The 13,882-nt window shown below is 39.3% G+C and overlaps 2 protein-coding genes across 3 annotated transcripts in view; both read right to left on the bottom strand.

The window, feature by feature from the left end:
• FLRT2 (fibronectin leucine rich transmembrane protein 2) overlaps positions 1-13,882 on the bottom strand; it is a 101,933-nt gene that overhangs the window by 66,269 nt on the left and 21,782 nt on the right. The window lies entirely within an intron of this gene.
• The window catches only part of LOC134760092 (AP-4 complex accessory subunit RUSC1-like), a 37,387-nt gene that overhangs the window by 8,438 nt on the left and 15,067 nt on the right, over positions 1-13,882 (bottom strand). Inside the window, exon 2 of the mRNA XM_063715669.1 lies at positions 1,038-1,136. Coding sequence (XP_063571739.1) covers positions 1,038-1,136 — 99 coding nt within the window. The remainder of the gene's footprint in view (positions 1-1,037; positions 1,137-13,882) is intronic.

The following is a 13,882-nucleotide window of genomic DNA, read 5'->3' as shown; positions in this document are numbered from 1 at the left end:
TCAGAAATGTCTATGTCTGTGTGGAAATGAAATATTCTCTTGGAAACGTGAGTGAGTCCCATGGACTAAAGAAGGTGACCAGATGTGTACTGAACAAGTGATGCCTTTCCTTCCATGGCATTGTTACTTACTTTCTCAGATACCTGCATTTAGTCCAAGGTTTTACTCATAGTTTTAAAGTGTAAAAACTGTCAGAAAACTAACACTAAGCATTGGTATTATTCCAATGTAGCGGGAAATTATTATTGGTATTATTCCCTGTAGCGGGAAAGAGTCTTCAACTCATCTTGAGACCAGTTTCGTTGGTAAGAAAGCTTAAGGACAGAAAAGAAATGAGTGAATGTGTCCATGAAAATGATGGAAGTGTCACATAGATGTGAGGATGAGAAGCTCTGGAATTTTACGGGCACTAAAACCAAACAACAACCACCACAACAACAAAATACAAAGACAATGACAGCAATAGAATTTCATAATTTTACCAAAGGCTTGGGCTGTCTAAAGAACTAATGATTTTCAAGGTTACTTCATTATACATTTTTTAAAAAGGGCAATTTGACATTCTAGTTGGAAAGGCTTCTGGTACGATTCTATTTTATCTCATTCCTACTTTATCATCGTATTCTAGGCAGTCATTCTGTAACTTTATTGGTTGTCAACAGTATCATCTGCTGTAATAACGGAGGGAGAATTTCCATGATGGCAGGAGCCGTGCATCAGGATGCCTTGCCATCTACCTGCCAGGGTGCTGTGAGTGTTCTAGTACACTTCCAACATTCATTCTGTACAATTCATAACCTAACAGATGGCACCATTAAGCAAGTGTCCCCGGTAGTCAGTCTCTTTGAAAATGAGGGCAAAGAAATGCAGAATAAAATTAAGTTGACTAGAATAATACACATGCTTATTCCTTACAGTATGTTGACGATAGCTGACAAATTTCTAGCGGATATAATCTCAGGGAACATGCATAGTAACGTTTTACAACAACATAAACTGAGATTGTAGGATACCTTGATAAATAGCTACTTTCTTACCCCAGGCTGGTTCTCCTCTCTCCAGATACGTGTACAGCTCCCATTACCATCAAACAGCCAGGAGAGAATTACAAACTGCTCAGGAGATAGCTTCTGAAACTGCGAGATGTTAAAAAGCCATATTCAAATCACGGGGTTGTGCAACACAAACATGTTGTACAGAATGTATTATCATTTTCTGAGGCAAAGAAATATAGACTGTGCAATAGAAAGGTAATGGGGAAAAACTTTAGTGCTCTACGTACTGACAGTGAGCCGTTAGCAAGGTAAAATTACCAAATATTAGTGCAATTTGGAGCATGCATTTTTCTGTTTGGGGAATTATGATAATGTGACAAGGTTATTGTTATAATTAGGAGAGTAATTAAAGTAACGGAGTAATTGCTTGTCTGCATTTTTTCTTAGTCAAGAAGATCTAATTGTACAAAAAGAAGAAAAGAAAATTCTTTGTATTTTTTTTTTAAGTTTCCCATCAGCATCATAGAGACCCTAAAGCAGGCAGGCTAGCCATACTGGCATATTGTGCCTTCTAATTTTTTTTTTTTCCTATGAAAACTATGGTTTCTCACCTGCTACAAATTCCTGGTCACATAGCATGCATTCTGTGTGTGAAGACTGCTTTATGAGGAATCGGCCCTTTTTTGTGATACCACTTCTTTTTTTTCTTTATTTTTTCTTTGTTTATTTTATTTATGTATTTATTTATTTTTGAGATGGAGTCTCGCTCTGCAGCCCAGGCTGCAGTGCAGTGGTGCGATCTCGGCTCACTGCAACCTCCACCTCCCGAGTCCCAGTTCAAGCAATTCTCCTCCCTCAGCCTCCCAAGTAGCTGAGATTACAGCCACTTGCCACCATGCCCTGATAATTTTTGTATTTTTAGTAGAGATGGGGTTTCACCATGTTGGCCAGGCTGGTCTTGAACTCCTGACCTCGTGATCCACCCTCCTCAGCCTCCCAAAGTGCTGGGATTACAGGCATGAGCCACCACGCCCAGCCTGTGATGTCATTTCTAATTCTGATGCGTTTCTCCTTCTGGCTTCATGATTCTAAACTTAGTTTCAATTAACTGTATGTTCACATCTTCTCACCTATAGACACAAGGAAAAACAAAACCTCACCCAATAGGATGTAAATCCACATGGAGTTGGAGACATGTAAGAACCAAAAAATAAACAAGTAAACCTACTCAGCCCCAGAGAGTCAGAGCTGGGACAGACAAGGTATGCCTGGCAGAAACACTTTGAAGTACAGAAATGACAAAATAGCATTAAGAGATTTGTTGAAATTCCTGAGGGGAGTGAGATGGAGGACCCGGCAAAGCCTCTAGGAAGTCTGCATTTTTGCTCAAATTCTATGGCTTCCTGAGAGAGATCATCAACATGAAGTGAGAGTGATCCAGGCAGGCCCAGGAAAGTCACTGACTAAATGCGGCTAATGCCATCAGGAGATCTGGATAGCAGAGATCTAACTTGTAACCTGTGATCTAACCTCAGGGAGGTAATGGGCAGCACAGACCTGAGTAAGAGCAGTGAGTCCCAGAACATCATTGGAGGGAAACTGGGCCATGTATCTCTGTGATCCTCCCTTTCCTTAGCTGAAAAATAATGATCATATTAAACTGACCTGCTGAGCTGCTATGAGGTTAAAAAAAAAGTGTAAAGGGGCTTTATAGACAACGTATAATCATGGGTAGATATATTACATATAGATATACATATATAGCATAGATACAATCTTTACTACAAGCATGTATGATTCAGCTCACTCTCTTTCCTCTGGGCAGTAAGAACAGTGCCTTTAAAGAACATCTGAACCATTTGGAACCAAAGGAACTAATACTCATTTTGGTGTAAATTTAGTCCCAAAGTGGTTACTTACTGCATCCAGTATTCCTTCTTCTTTTCTGCTCAGCTAGTCCCTGTTCTTTCACCAAGGACCAGCTCAAAGGTCATCCATCACCTCCTGGAGTCTTCCCAGGGGCCCGCAGGAGAAAGGGCCCCTCTTCTACTCTGTTTTCAGGCTGCAATGTACACAGCCTTCCCCATCATAACATCTCTGCTCCCAAGTCTGTCCCCACCAGACTGTGAAGAAGTTGAGACTGGGGTCTGAGTCCTCTGTATGCTTGTACCCCTCTGCTGAGCACATTTTCAAAAAGTATGTGTTGATGGGGCTGAATAGCAAAGTGTTCTGCATGAAGAGCTATGACAGTGATGTATGTGTACACATGCATGTGCACCGATCTATGTGTAAACATGTGCTTCTATGTGCGTGTATTGGTCTGTGTTAAGGTATTTAAATACAAGTTTATTTGATTAGAATACCAAAGCTTTAGGAAGCCACTAGCCACCTGTACACATTATCCAATCCAGAGAAAACTATGCAAATAACTGGTTCCTTTATTTCAGAATACATTATTTCCCGAAGGTTATTATCTGCTCTGGCAATAGCAGTATCACAGCAATCACTCTAAAGACAAACCATGTCAAATATGCATGATACAAAAGCATTCCAAAAACAAAATGTTGATCTAGAAAAGAATCATGTAGCAGGAACTCCCCGGTGAATAAATACCTCAGCGCTGCTGTGATGGCTGCCCTTCATCTGAGCAATTGCATCTTCCCCTCTCTTTTGTGATGTGATTTTAAACTGAAAGCATTAGGTAGCAAGGAGCACTGTAATTAAAGCTTCAAACAAAAAAATGATTGAAGAAACACCGAAAGAGACTTCTTTGAAACTGCATTTCAATTCTCCTCATGTCTCTAGAAGAAAAATGCTTCTGACAGTCTATACTTTACCACTGTTTCATTTAATAATGCATATCGACATTTATCCAGGAACATGCCTTTACTTCTCATTTTAAATCACCTGAACACCTGCCCATTCCCATGACTCCAAATTCCTACTTCTCTCCCACCTACTCAGTTTTTCTTTTATCCTTATTTACTTTTTTTAAAAAAAATTATTTTTGATGCAAAGATAAATGTTGAAGGATTAAAAAAAAAATTCCTGAAAAGCCTGACTATATAACTCTAGGGGCATATGAGAGCCCTTTGCCTCTTGTTCTGCTTACAAATTAAAAATAGGGCATAAACCCAAATGAAAATAAACACACAAGCACATACACATGCACATATATTCCAAGGGCAAACAGAATACATGGAGGGCTTCGATCTCCTTATGGTCTGTTCATACAACATCATCAGTGCTTTCTACGGAAGTCTACGGATGCTTTCTACGGAAGTCTATGGATGCTTTCTACAGAAGTCTATGGATGCTTTCCACAGAAGTCTACATTATGTGTTTCATTTCCTGAAAAAGATCCCAGTTTGACCATTTCTACAGTCACCATTTTCCTTCTACCATGAACTAGTGACATAAGCAAAGTAGCTCTGAGAAGTGTCTTTTTAGTTTGCTTTTGTTTTTTATTTATTTACTTATTGAAATGGAGTTTTACTCTCATTGCCCAAGTGGAGTGCAGTGGTGCAATCTTAGCTCACTGCAACCTCTGCCTCCCAGCTTCAAGCAATTCTCCTGTCTCAGCCTCCCAAGTAGCTGGGATTACAGGCACATGCCACCACACCGGCTAATTTTTGTATTTTTAGTAGAGATGGGGTTTCACCACATTGGTCAGGCTGGTCTCGAACTCCTGACCTCCGGTGATCCACCTGCCTCAGCCTCCCAAAGTGCTGGGATTACAGGCGTGAGCCACCGTGCCCTGCCGTGCTTTTGTTTTTATACTCTATCTGGATAGAATAGTGAAGATGCCACCTATTCTATCTCTTTTTTGAAAATCTAGGTGCCCTACTCATAATACTTCATATTCCTAATGTAACCTGAAGAAAAAAGAAATTCCAGAAGATTTATTAATTCAACACTTCAATACTCGGTTAGGTGCGGCAGAGGTATTACAAGATGAATATGATATGAACCTTGCTCTTAAGGCATTTCCAAACTAGTAAGGTAGCTGGCTAACAAAAAAATGCTTAAAAAAAAAAAACACACTGGAAATTAGTCATGGTTTTTAAGCTTCTACCTTAGTAAGAGGGTCTCTGTGTTTTGCAGGTTTATTCATGACATCTGATATGGTTTGACTCTGTGTCCCCACCCAAATCTCATCTTGAATTGTATTCCCATAATTCCCATGTGTTGTGGGAGGGACCCAGTGGAAGATAATTTGAATCATGGGGGCAGTTTCCCCTATACTGTTCTTGTGGTAGTGAATAAGTCTCATGAGCTCTGATGGTTTTATTAGGGGTTTCTGCTTTTGGTATTCCTCATTTTCTCTTGCCGCTGCCATGTAAGAAGTGCCTTTTGCCTCCCGCCATGATTCTGAGGCCTCCCCAGCCATGTGGAACTGTAAGTCCCATTAAACCTCTTTTTCTTCCCAGTCTTGGGTATGTCTTTATTAGCGGCGTGAAAACAGACTAATACAACGTGGTTTACCAGATCAATCACAAAAGGTACAGAAATTGTGCTAGTAAGGCATTACTTACAACTGATAGCAATAGCTAATATTTATTGTGTATACACCATGTGCCAAGCACTATTCTATGTATTAACTCATTTAATTTCTCAACAACTTTATAAAGTTGGTCTTATCTCCAGGCTCTACATGAGAAAACTACGGTACAGAGAAACAAGTAACTTGTCTACAGGTAGCCAATGTGTAGAAAAATGAGACTTTGAACCCAGGGAGACTGGCTCCACAACCAGCTGAACCATTTTCTCCAACTGCCTCTTGGCATAGGTGTGCCCTGCAGAGTAGCATATACACAACATTACAGGGTTGAATGTGGCTTCTCTCCCAGAAACATGTGTCCTCCCCAGATCAAGCTCAGGCAAGCTGAAATATTTTTAGCAACAGTATTTTATCACTTACACTTTGAAATTAGCAGTTCACCACTTGTATGTGAAATGGAGGAAAAGAAAAGAAGGTATTTGGGATGTAGGATAGAGCCCATTAAAGGCAAGCTAAAAATCTAAAAGAAATCTCCTACCAATGAAATTACTGTGCCATGCATATACCCCTATAAGCTTATTTTTCAATGATCCAGTGGGCATTTTCTCGCAAAATCTATATAGTTGTCTCTAGGATACCAAACTTTTTAAAAAAGTTTTAAATGTCCAGACAGCACTGCTTATTATTATTGCATTGATTATATTCCCTGTAGTTTTATGCAAGCCTAAAACATCTGTATTCATGGGATAGGATTTCCCAACTTAAAGGTAAATTTCTTAATTACATGCCTTCCGTCTATATTATACTAACATCTCATTGCTAGAAATTAGAAACATGTATACGTCTTAATGCTTATTTCTTCCTCAAGTCCTTAAAAGTGTTTTCTAGTTTTTAATAGTTGGCTTTCTTCCAATTTTCTTCTTTCCTCACTAGATTCATTTTAAGATCTCAGATGGAGGCCAGGCACAGGGCCTCACACCTGTAATCCCAACTACTTGGGAGGCTGAGGCAAGAGGATCACTTGAGGCCAGGGGTTTGAGATCAGCCTGGGCAACAGGGTGAGACCTCGTCTCTAAAAAAATAAAATAAAATACAACACAATAAAAAAGATTTCAGATAAGGGAGAAATAGTTAAACTGCTTGATATGGTTAGGCTGTGTCACCACCCAAACCTCATCTTGAATTGTAGCTCCCATAGTTACCACCGGTTATGGGAGGGACCTGGTGGGAGATAATTGAATCATGGGGTGGTTTCCCCCATGCTGTTCTCATGGTAGTGAATAAGTAAGTCTCATGAGATCTGATGGTTTTATAAGGGGAAACCCCTTTTGCTTAGTTCTCATTCTCTCTTGTCTGCTGCCATGTAGGATGTGCTTTTCGCCTTCCACTATGATTGTGAGGCTTCTCCAGTCACATGGAACTGAGAGTCCATTAAGCCTCTTTTTCTTTATAAAGTACCCAGTCTCAGGTATGTCTTTATCAGCAGCATGAAAACGGACTAATACACGCTGATCTGCTGATGTGTAACATCTTCTAGGAATCTATGCATATTCTCACATATTGACTAGTTCATCTCTAAATGTACAGCAAGGTTATCAGGACTGCTAACCTTTTTGGCCTCATAAGTCAGGATCTGAATCTACTGTGACATTTAAAGTAAGAAACTAAGCTTTAGTATACTACCACCTTAGATTTTAGCTCTTTCTTTTCCATTAAAGACAGCTTTTATACAAATAGTACAATCAAATTTCTAACTTGCATACTACATCTCTAAGGCCCAAAGTTACACTATCAAAGTGATGCCTATCTCCAATAGATAGGCATTATTAGATGATGTTATAGATCTTTAATCCACATCAGTGCATTCTGTGGAAGTGGCATGTGACAGATGCCACCGACGCTGCAGGACGGCAAACTACCACCTTCAGCCACAGGGAAAAGGGACCTTAGAGTCAACCCTTAATGGGCATCCTGTAATGATACAGACAGAATTGCTCTCCCAACCAGGCTGTTTATTGAAATTCATAGCGCAACCCTCTATTTTTATAATCAGAAAGGAAAAATTAAAGAGAAGTAACCATTCCTTGGATTAGATTAAAACCTAGACTAATATTCACAACCCTAATTATTTAGATCAAAGCCAGTGAATTCAATTTTACAAATAAGGGATCAAGTAGAAACCACAACTTGAGAAGAAAATATTCTCAACCCTATCAGGTGAGCTGAATTTCTAAGCAATTTTAATTGGAATGTGAGGTTTCAATTCAGGAAAAGACTAGAGGATTCAAAATAGGTACACAAACCACACAGAAGTGATCCGAGGGGATCTGAGAGCCATCTGTAGTCCGCTGGCACTTAAAGACAATGAAAATATTGTACATCCTATACAACCTGGACAATATTTCTCAGATTTACTAATATATCAGAAAATGAAGCACATACGTCCACTCTGTTGTAAGGGCACTTGTGGCCTGTGATGACTCACTGATAAATGTTTATCTTCTACGATGTATTTTGTGACATGACTTTGTTAAATACCTTAGGAAGACCATTTAAACTAGCACTTTGAACTTTCTGGTATATGAGGCTTCAGTAAATACTTGTTGATTGCTGGCTCACTCATGAATCCTTTTTTTTTTTTTCTTTTTTTACTTAAGTATGGGTAGTGTCCTGCAGAGTGTAACAAAGCCTTCGAATAAGTTATGCTCTTTGAAAAAGAATGAAATAAGATGTTCTCCCCTTTCTTCCAAATGAGAAGGAAAAGAGAAGGGAGGCCTTGCTTCATATTTTTGATGAGATTTTTCTTTCCAATGTAAACCCTCAAAACCACATTTGACAAGTATCTACCCTACTCTGTAAGTGAATGAATATAAAACTGAATCTATTGTTTTTAAAGTAGTTTGGACAACTGTGTCCATCTTATAGGCAGAGCTCAGTTTTAAGACACCTGAAAACTCATCTGTTAATGCTATTTCTTCAACAGCACAGAAACACTCTATCCTTCCCCAAAGTGACAATGCAGATGAAAACTAAAAACAACAACAACAAAATATTTATAGTCACCTATTGGAGGTAGGCTCTAATCTTTTTCCCTTTCTCTTTCTCCCTCAATTTTTCCTTTCTATCCTCACCCTTTCCTTTCACAAATATTTGTTAACTCCTGACTTGATGACTAATCAGTGCTTGGATCTGGGGATAAAAGTGTGAACCTAATGTCTGTAGTCCCCACAGGATTCAACAAAAGAAATAACCCTTAGATCAAGCTTGTCCAACCCATAGCCCATGGGCCAACAAAATTCATAAATTTTCTTAAAACATAAGAATTTTTGTGATTTTTTTTTTCTAGCTCATCAGCTATCATTGTGTTTTATGTGTGGCCCCAGACAATTCTTCTTCTTCCAATATGGCCCCAGGAAGCCAAAAGATTGGACGCCCTTACCTTAGATGGTCCCAGCAGCATAGCCTCACTGAGAGAGCACGTGGATTATTGGGCACAGGAATTTAAAAGTTGGCCACTACTAAATTCCGTGTCTGCATTCTAAAATTTTATCATCACAGAGTCTTTATTTGTGTTTCATGGCCAATAAACCTTAATGCTGCACTACACTAAATTATTTGCTCTTTCTGAAGGCTACAAAGAAGAGTTGGGTATGCATTTCATAACAATAACTAATGCAGATATTCACAGAATCTTAACCAAATCAAAAGAAAAGGGCCAATGGGTGAAAGGCGGCTGCTTTCTTAGGTATTCCCCGACTTATTCACTGTATCTATTTTACCTGAAAGTCTTTAATTCACAAAAATCCCATAGTTAAAATTCAATGTAGGAGTTGTATGTTGAGCACCACATGAAAAAATACCATTACTCCTGCAGTGTTCCACAACTAGATCCTGGGTGTCAGGCTGGCAAATTTTTCAGAGACTTAACACAGTGGTGGAAGCATCAGATACATGAGCAACAAGAGTCATTACTTACAGCAGCTTAGGTGTCTCGGAAGGATTGCAGGAATACCTCCTCACATCAAAGGTGCCACAATCAGCCCTCCAAATCTTGCCATCAACCCAAAGGTCTCCGTGTCTTACCTGTCTGCACCAGAAAACCCAACGAAGCGATGGAATTATCAACATTATCATCCTCAAACAATTGCTGAGCTCCTAGAGGGGCCATTTTTCTCTTTGAAGAGGCCTGTGGGACATTGTGGGATTAGTTATGATGGTTCTGCCGTTTAGAAAGCTTTAATGATTTGGGCATGATTCAGGCAGTTGGATCAGTCATATAGGAACCTGTTAATATCAACTGCTTTCTAAAAACATCAGTGATACTCACCTTAACTTTTCTGAATAAGCCGCAGTAGAAGATCTGCTAATCTATTGAGCACTTAATTGCATCAGGCACTATGCAAAATGCCTCCTGTGGATTATCTTATTTAATCCTCATGGCAACTCTTCAAGGGGTTTTATTACTGCTATCCTCACTATGCAGATGAGAAAAGTGAGGATTATATAGGTTAAGTACTTTGCCAAAGTAACAAAGCTATGAAGCAGCGAAGGTACCTACAAACCCCAGTAGACTAAATCCAGAGCCAAATTCTAACCACTAAGACAAGCTCCCTAGATTCTGAGAATCAGAGAATTACTAGAACTGCCTGGCCTTGTACAGATGAAGAAACTGTGCCTCCAAGGTTCAGTAAATTGACAGAAGTCACAGATTTTTTTAGGGGCAACATAAAACCTAGAATTTAATTCTCCTGCTCACTATCCTATTGATATTTTGAGTATTCCCCATTGCTTGACAGTCCAATTCGTGGCAAGAGTTGTTGATAAGGTGTCCATCTGCTACACAGATGCACAAAACAGAAAGGGACATGATCTTTGGTAGTTCATTTTCCTCTCTGGAAATCTAGAAACAGGGATAAATACATATACCTTACCTACTACAGATGATAAAGAAGTGAAATGATTATCAAAATGGAAACTTTAAGCAATAAAAAATATGTGAGTTACAAAAATGGAAAAGACTATGGAAAATGGTTCTCACCTTCAAGTTTCTCACCACATGGCTACCTTTTCTCACTGGCAAGAAGTGAATTAAGTCATCAGTAATCTCAGTCGGGTCCATTAAAATCTAAAATACAATAAATCTTAAAGTATTTCAGGGTGAAACCCCTATATATATTCATCCATTCCATGTGTCCATCCATCCATGTATGCATGCATTCATCTATCCATTTAGTAAAGAACTTAGGATACAATGATAATTAGCCAAAAACTTCATAGCCACAACAATAAACAGGACAAATGAAGGCAACACTGGAGCCATTTTACTTTTTTTATGAATACTCAATACATACCCCTTGGAGAAAGGTAAGAGCTACCATAAACAGAAAAGGAGATACTAGAAGGTAATTTCCACCAGTGGCACGCCTGTGCCTTTCTCAAATTTCTCTCCTGCCCCTCCCATTTCCTAATTTTTCCAGACAACCCCATTCCTTACATCACATCAGTTATGATCAAATGGTCCCATATACCACCTTGCACACCACTGCTCCTCCATCAGCAAGGTGCTTTTAATTTCAAAAAGAAAAGGAAATGGGATTTGAAGTTTAGATTCCTTCATTTTCTCTTTAGCAGTTCTGGTAAACAGGTAGAATCAGAATCACTTCTAAGCTACTAGCTAAATGAAATTAAAGATTTCTCACTAGATTTCATTATTTACAAATCTCTGTCACTTAAGGATAATGAATTATATGAATAGTAATTTTTCAGGAACCTATTTGCTATATATTTTCATAGAAATTCCATTCATGATTTCACAAGAGAGAATCATGGAGGAGGATAGGGTAATGACAAGCCAGCTTGTGTGCATGCCTGTCACAAGACCAAATTTAAGCTAAACTAGCAGATTAATTATTCTTGTTATTTTTAAGGGTAGCTAATAAAGGAAATGCTACAATTTTCCCATGAAACCCTCTCCAGATTTTCAACCTGTGTTAGACAAGGAGATCAATCCTTCAGCACAAAGAAAAATATAATCAAATGTAAGTTCTAATATCCATGTTTTAAGTTAAAAAAAATGTGTTCTATAGCTCCTTCTTTATCTTTTAACATTAAGTTTCTAGATTGTGGATAAGCCTTAAACTGAAATGTAGGTAAAGGCTAAAACAACCCTAACTTCTCTCCAAGCATCAGAAAGGAAGTCCACATAATTTTGCATGACTTTAGAGTTTTCATCTGAAACAAATACCTTCTTAACTTTGGATGATGTTAATATTATGCAGAAAAAGAAAAAAATACTCATTAGCTGATTGTAATTACATTAGTTATTCGTGCTAAATGAAATGTGTCTCATATCACATCACATTTTCCACAATGTGGTCTACAGTGAGTTCATTTACTTGATCTGCCTTTTTTTGCTTCCCTGTTTGAAAGGGCTCTCATTTCATTGTTTACCTGATTCCTAATAGCCATTCCCTAGGGTTTTCTAAGAGTAAATGTTCATTCTTAGAACCTCTAACTTGAAAATTCCACCAGTAGAAACACTCACAGCACTGTCCCCATAGAATATATTACGAATGTGGCTATTTTCTCGTTTATAGTGACAAGCTGAAATTTAGTAGAAAAAAACCTCCTTTTTTGCCTGTTGATAAGCCAGCCTCCTCTACATGCAGTTGTTTTTAAGAGCACTTTCTCTGGGTAATTCCCTTCCAATAATCCATGATGCCTGCTGTTTTTGAGGTGAAGAGATGGCTGAAAATATTTCTTTTTTTCCCAGAAATAAGTGGTTGTAAGAGTTCTTCAACAAGCATATCCAAATTGAGATAGAACAGTGACTACTTCTAAGGTACCTTATCTTCTTCTTGACCATAGAAATAAATATTGTTAAAAAGAAATTAGGCAAGATGTACTGTGGCCCCACAGGGAGGCCCTTTAGGAGAATGGTAACACAGCCTTACAGAGTTGCCTTATCTATGCAGGACAAAAAAAAAAATAGCTATGTGTAAGCCACAGAATTCATACCATTTTACATTGGAGGGCAAAGGGATAGGGATTTTAATGCATGCTAGTACTTGAAGTGTGGCAGATAACACACAATCTATTCAACAATTCGCCAGAGTGGTTCTATGAGTATTATTTTTTCTCTACTGAAAAATTGAGGAAGTAGACACAAACACAAGCACCAAGAAACATGCTGAAGTCATCCTAGCTGCTTGAGACAGAACCGGGATTCAAATCTAGTCTGTCTGATTCCAAACTCAATGACCTTCTCTCTACGTTCACTCTATATCTTTATGAAATGGGATATTCCCCTCGGACCCTTTGCAAGACTCGTGAAGGGGTTGGCTCATTTACTCAGCCCACAGCTCTCAACCCCTCATGGGCAGGGTAGCACACAGGTGAGCAGGTGCAGAGGCCAGGACAAGAGCTTCAGGGCAACTGGGCAGAAGCAAAACTCCGTGCAGGCTCATGGCAGCATCTAGGGGTTGCCCACAAGCCCCCAGAGTCCCAGAGGCCCTGTGTTACAGTGTGCTCTTTTAGTTTTGCCATCCATGGATGGCTTAAGTGTTAGACAGCTCAGTGGAGGGTCAGTGTGACAGTCTCTTGCACCCGCACCTAGGTCATTGTCTGCCATCCAGGAGGAATCAGGTCACACAAATGAATTGAAGATGGTAAACCCAGAGGATTCTACTGCTGATGGAAGTGGATGTCAGTGGAATGAGGAGCTGGAAAGGGGATGGAGTGGGAAGGTGGTCTTCCCCTGGAGTTTGGCCGTCCCTGGTCAAACTCTTCTCCAAGGTCCCACTGTCAAGCTGTCCCTCTGAAGTCAAGCTGCTTCTCTCCAACGTCCAGCTACTTCTTCTCTTCTCTCTTTCTCAGCTACTCTGCTGCTCTGCTGGTGGGGCCTGTGGTTATTATGGGTACAGGATGGGGGACAGGGCAGGCCAGTATGGTTTTGGAAAAGGCAACATTCGGGTGGGGAAAACAGAAATGCATGTTCTCACTTTGGGCCATGGGTCCAGGCTTGAGGGTGTGGCTCTCGCCAGGGACCACCTTCTTCTACCCAGTATTTCCCTGCTTCCTGTTTGTATCATTTACACAGCTCCTTTTTAAAAAGACTACAATTACGGAGATAATAAAAAGCATGTGATCGTTGTATTTTCCAAAACATCCAGATGTCTTCGAAGATTCCAGCAAGCTAGTCTATGGTTTTGCAGTATCACAAGCATCTCTTCAATATAAACTATAGCACAATTAATTTTGGCTATCAAGCCTCAGCTTAATAATTCAATTCAACATAATCAAGTTCTAAGGCCTCTGATTATTTCTATTTGTTCTTGCCTAGAGGCTTGGAAAGAGTACAGGTTTTAAAAATATAAACAGAGGACTT

The sequence above is a fragment of the Pongo abelii genome, chromosome 15 (assembly GCF_028885655.2).
Source record: "Pongo abelii isolate AG06213 chromosome 15, NHGRI_mPonAbe1-v2.0_pri, whole genome shotgun sequence".
Classification (NCBI taxonomy): domain Eukaryota; kingdom Metazoa; phylum Chordata; class Mammalia; order Primates; family Hominidae; genus Pongo; species Pongo abelii.
The sequence above is the reverse complement of the archived record's forward strand: the minus strand, read 5'-3'. Positions and strand labels throughout refer to the sequence as shown.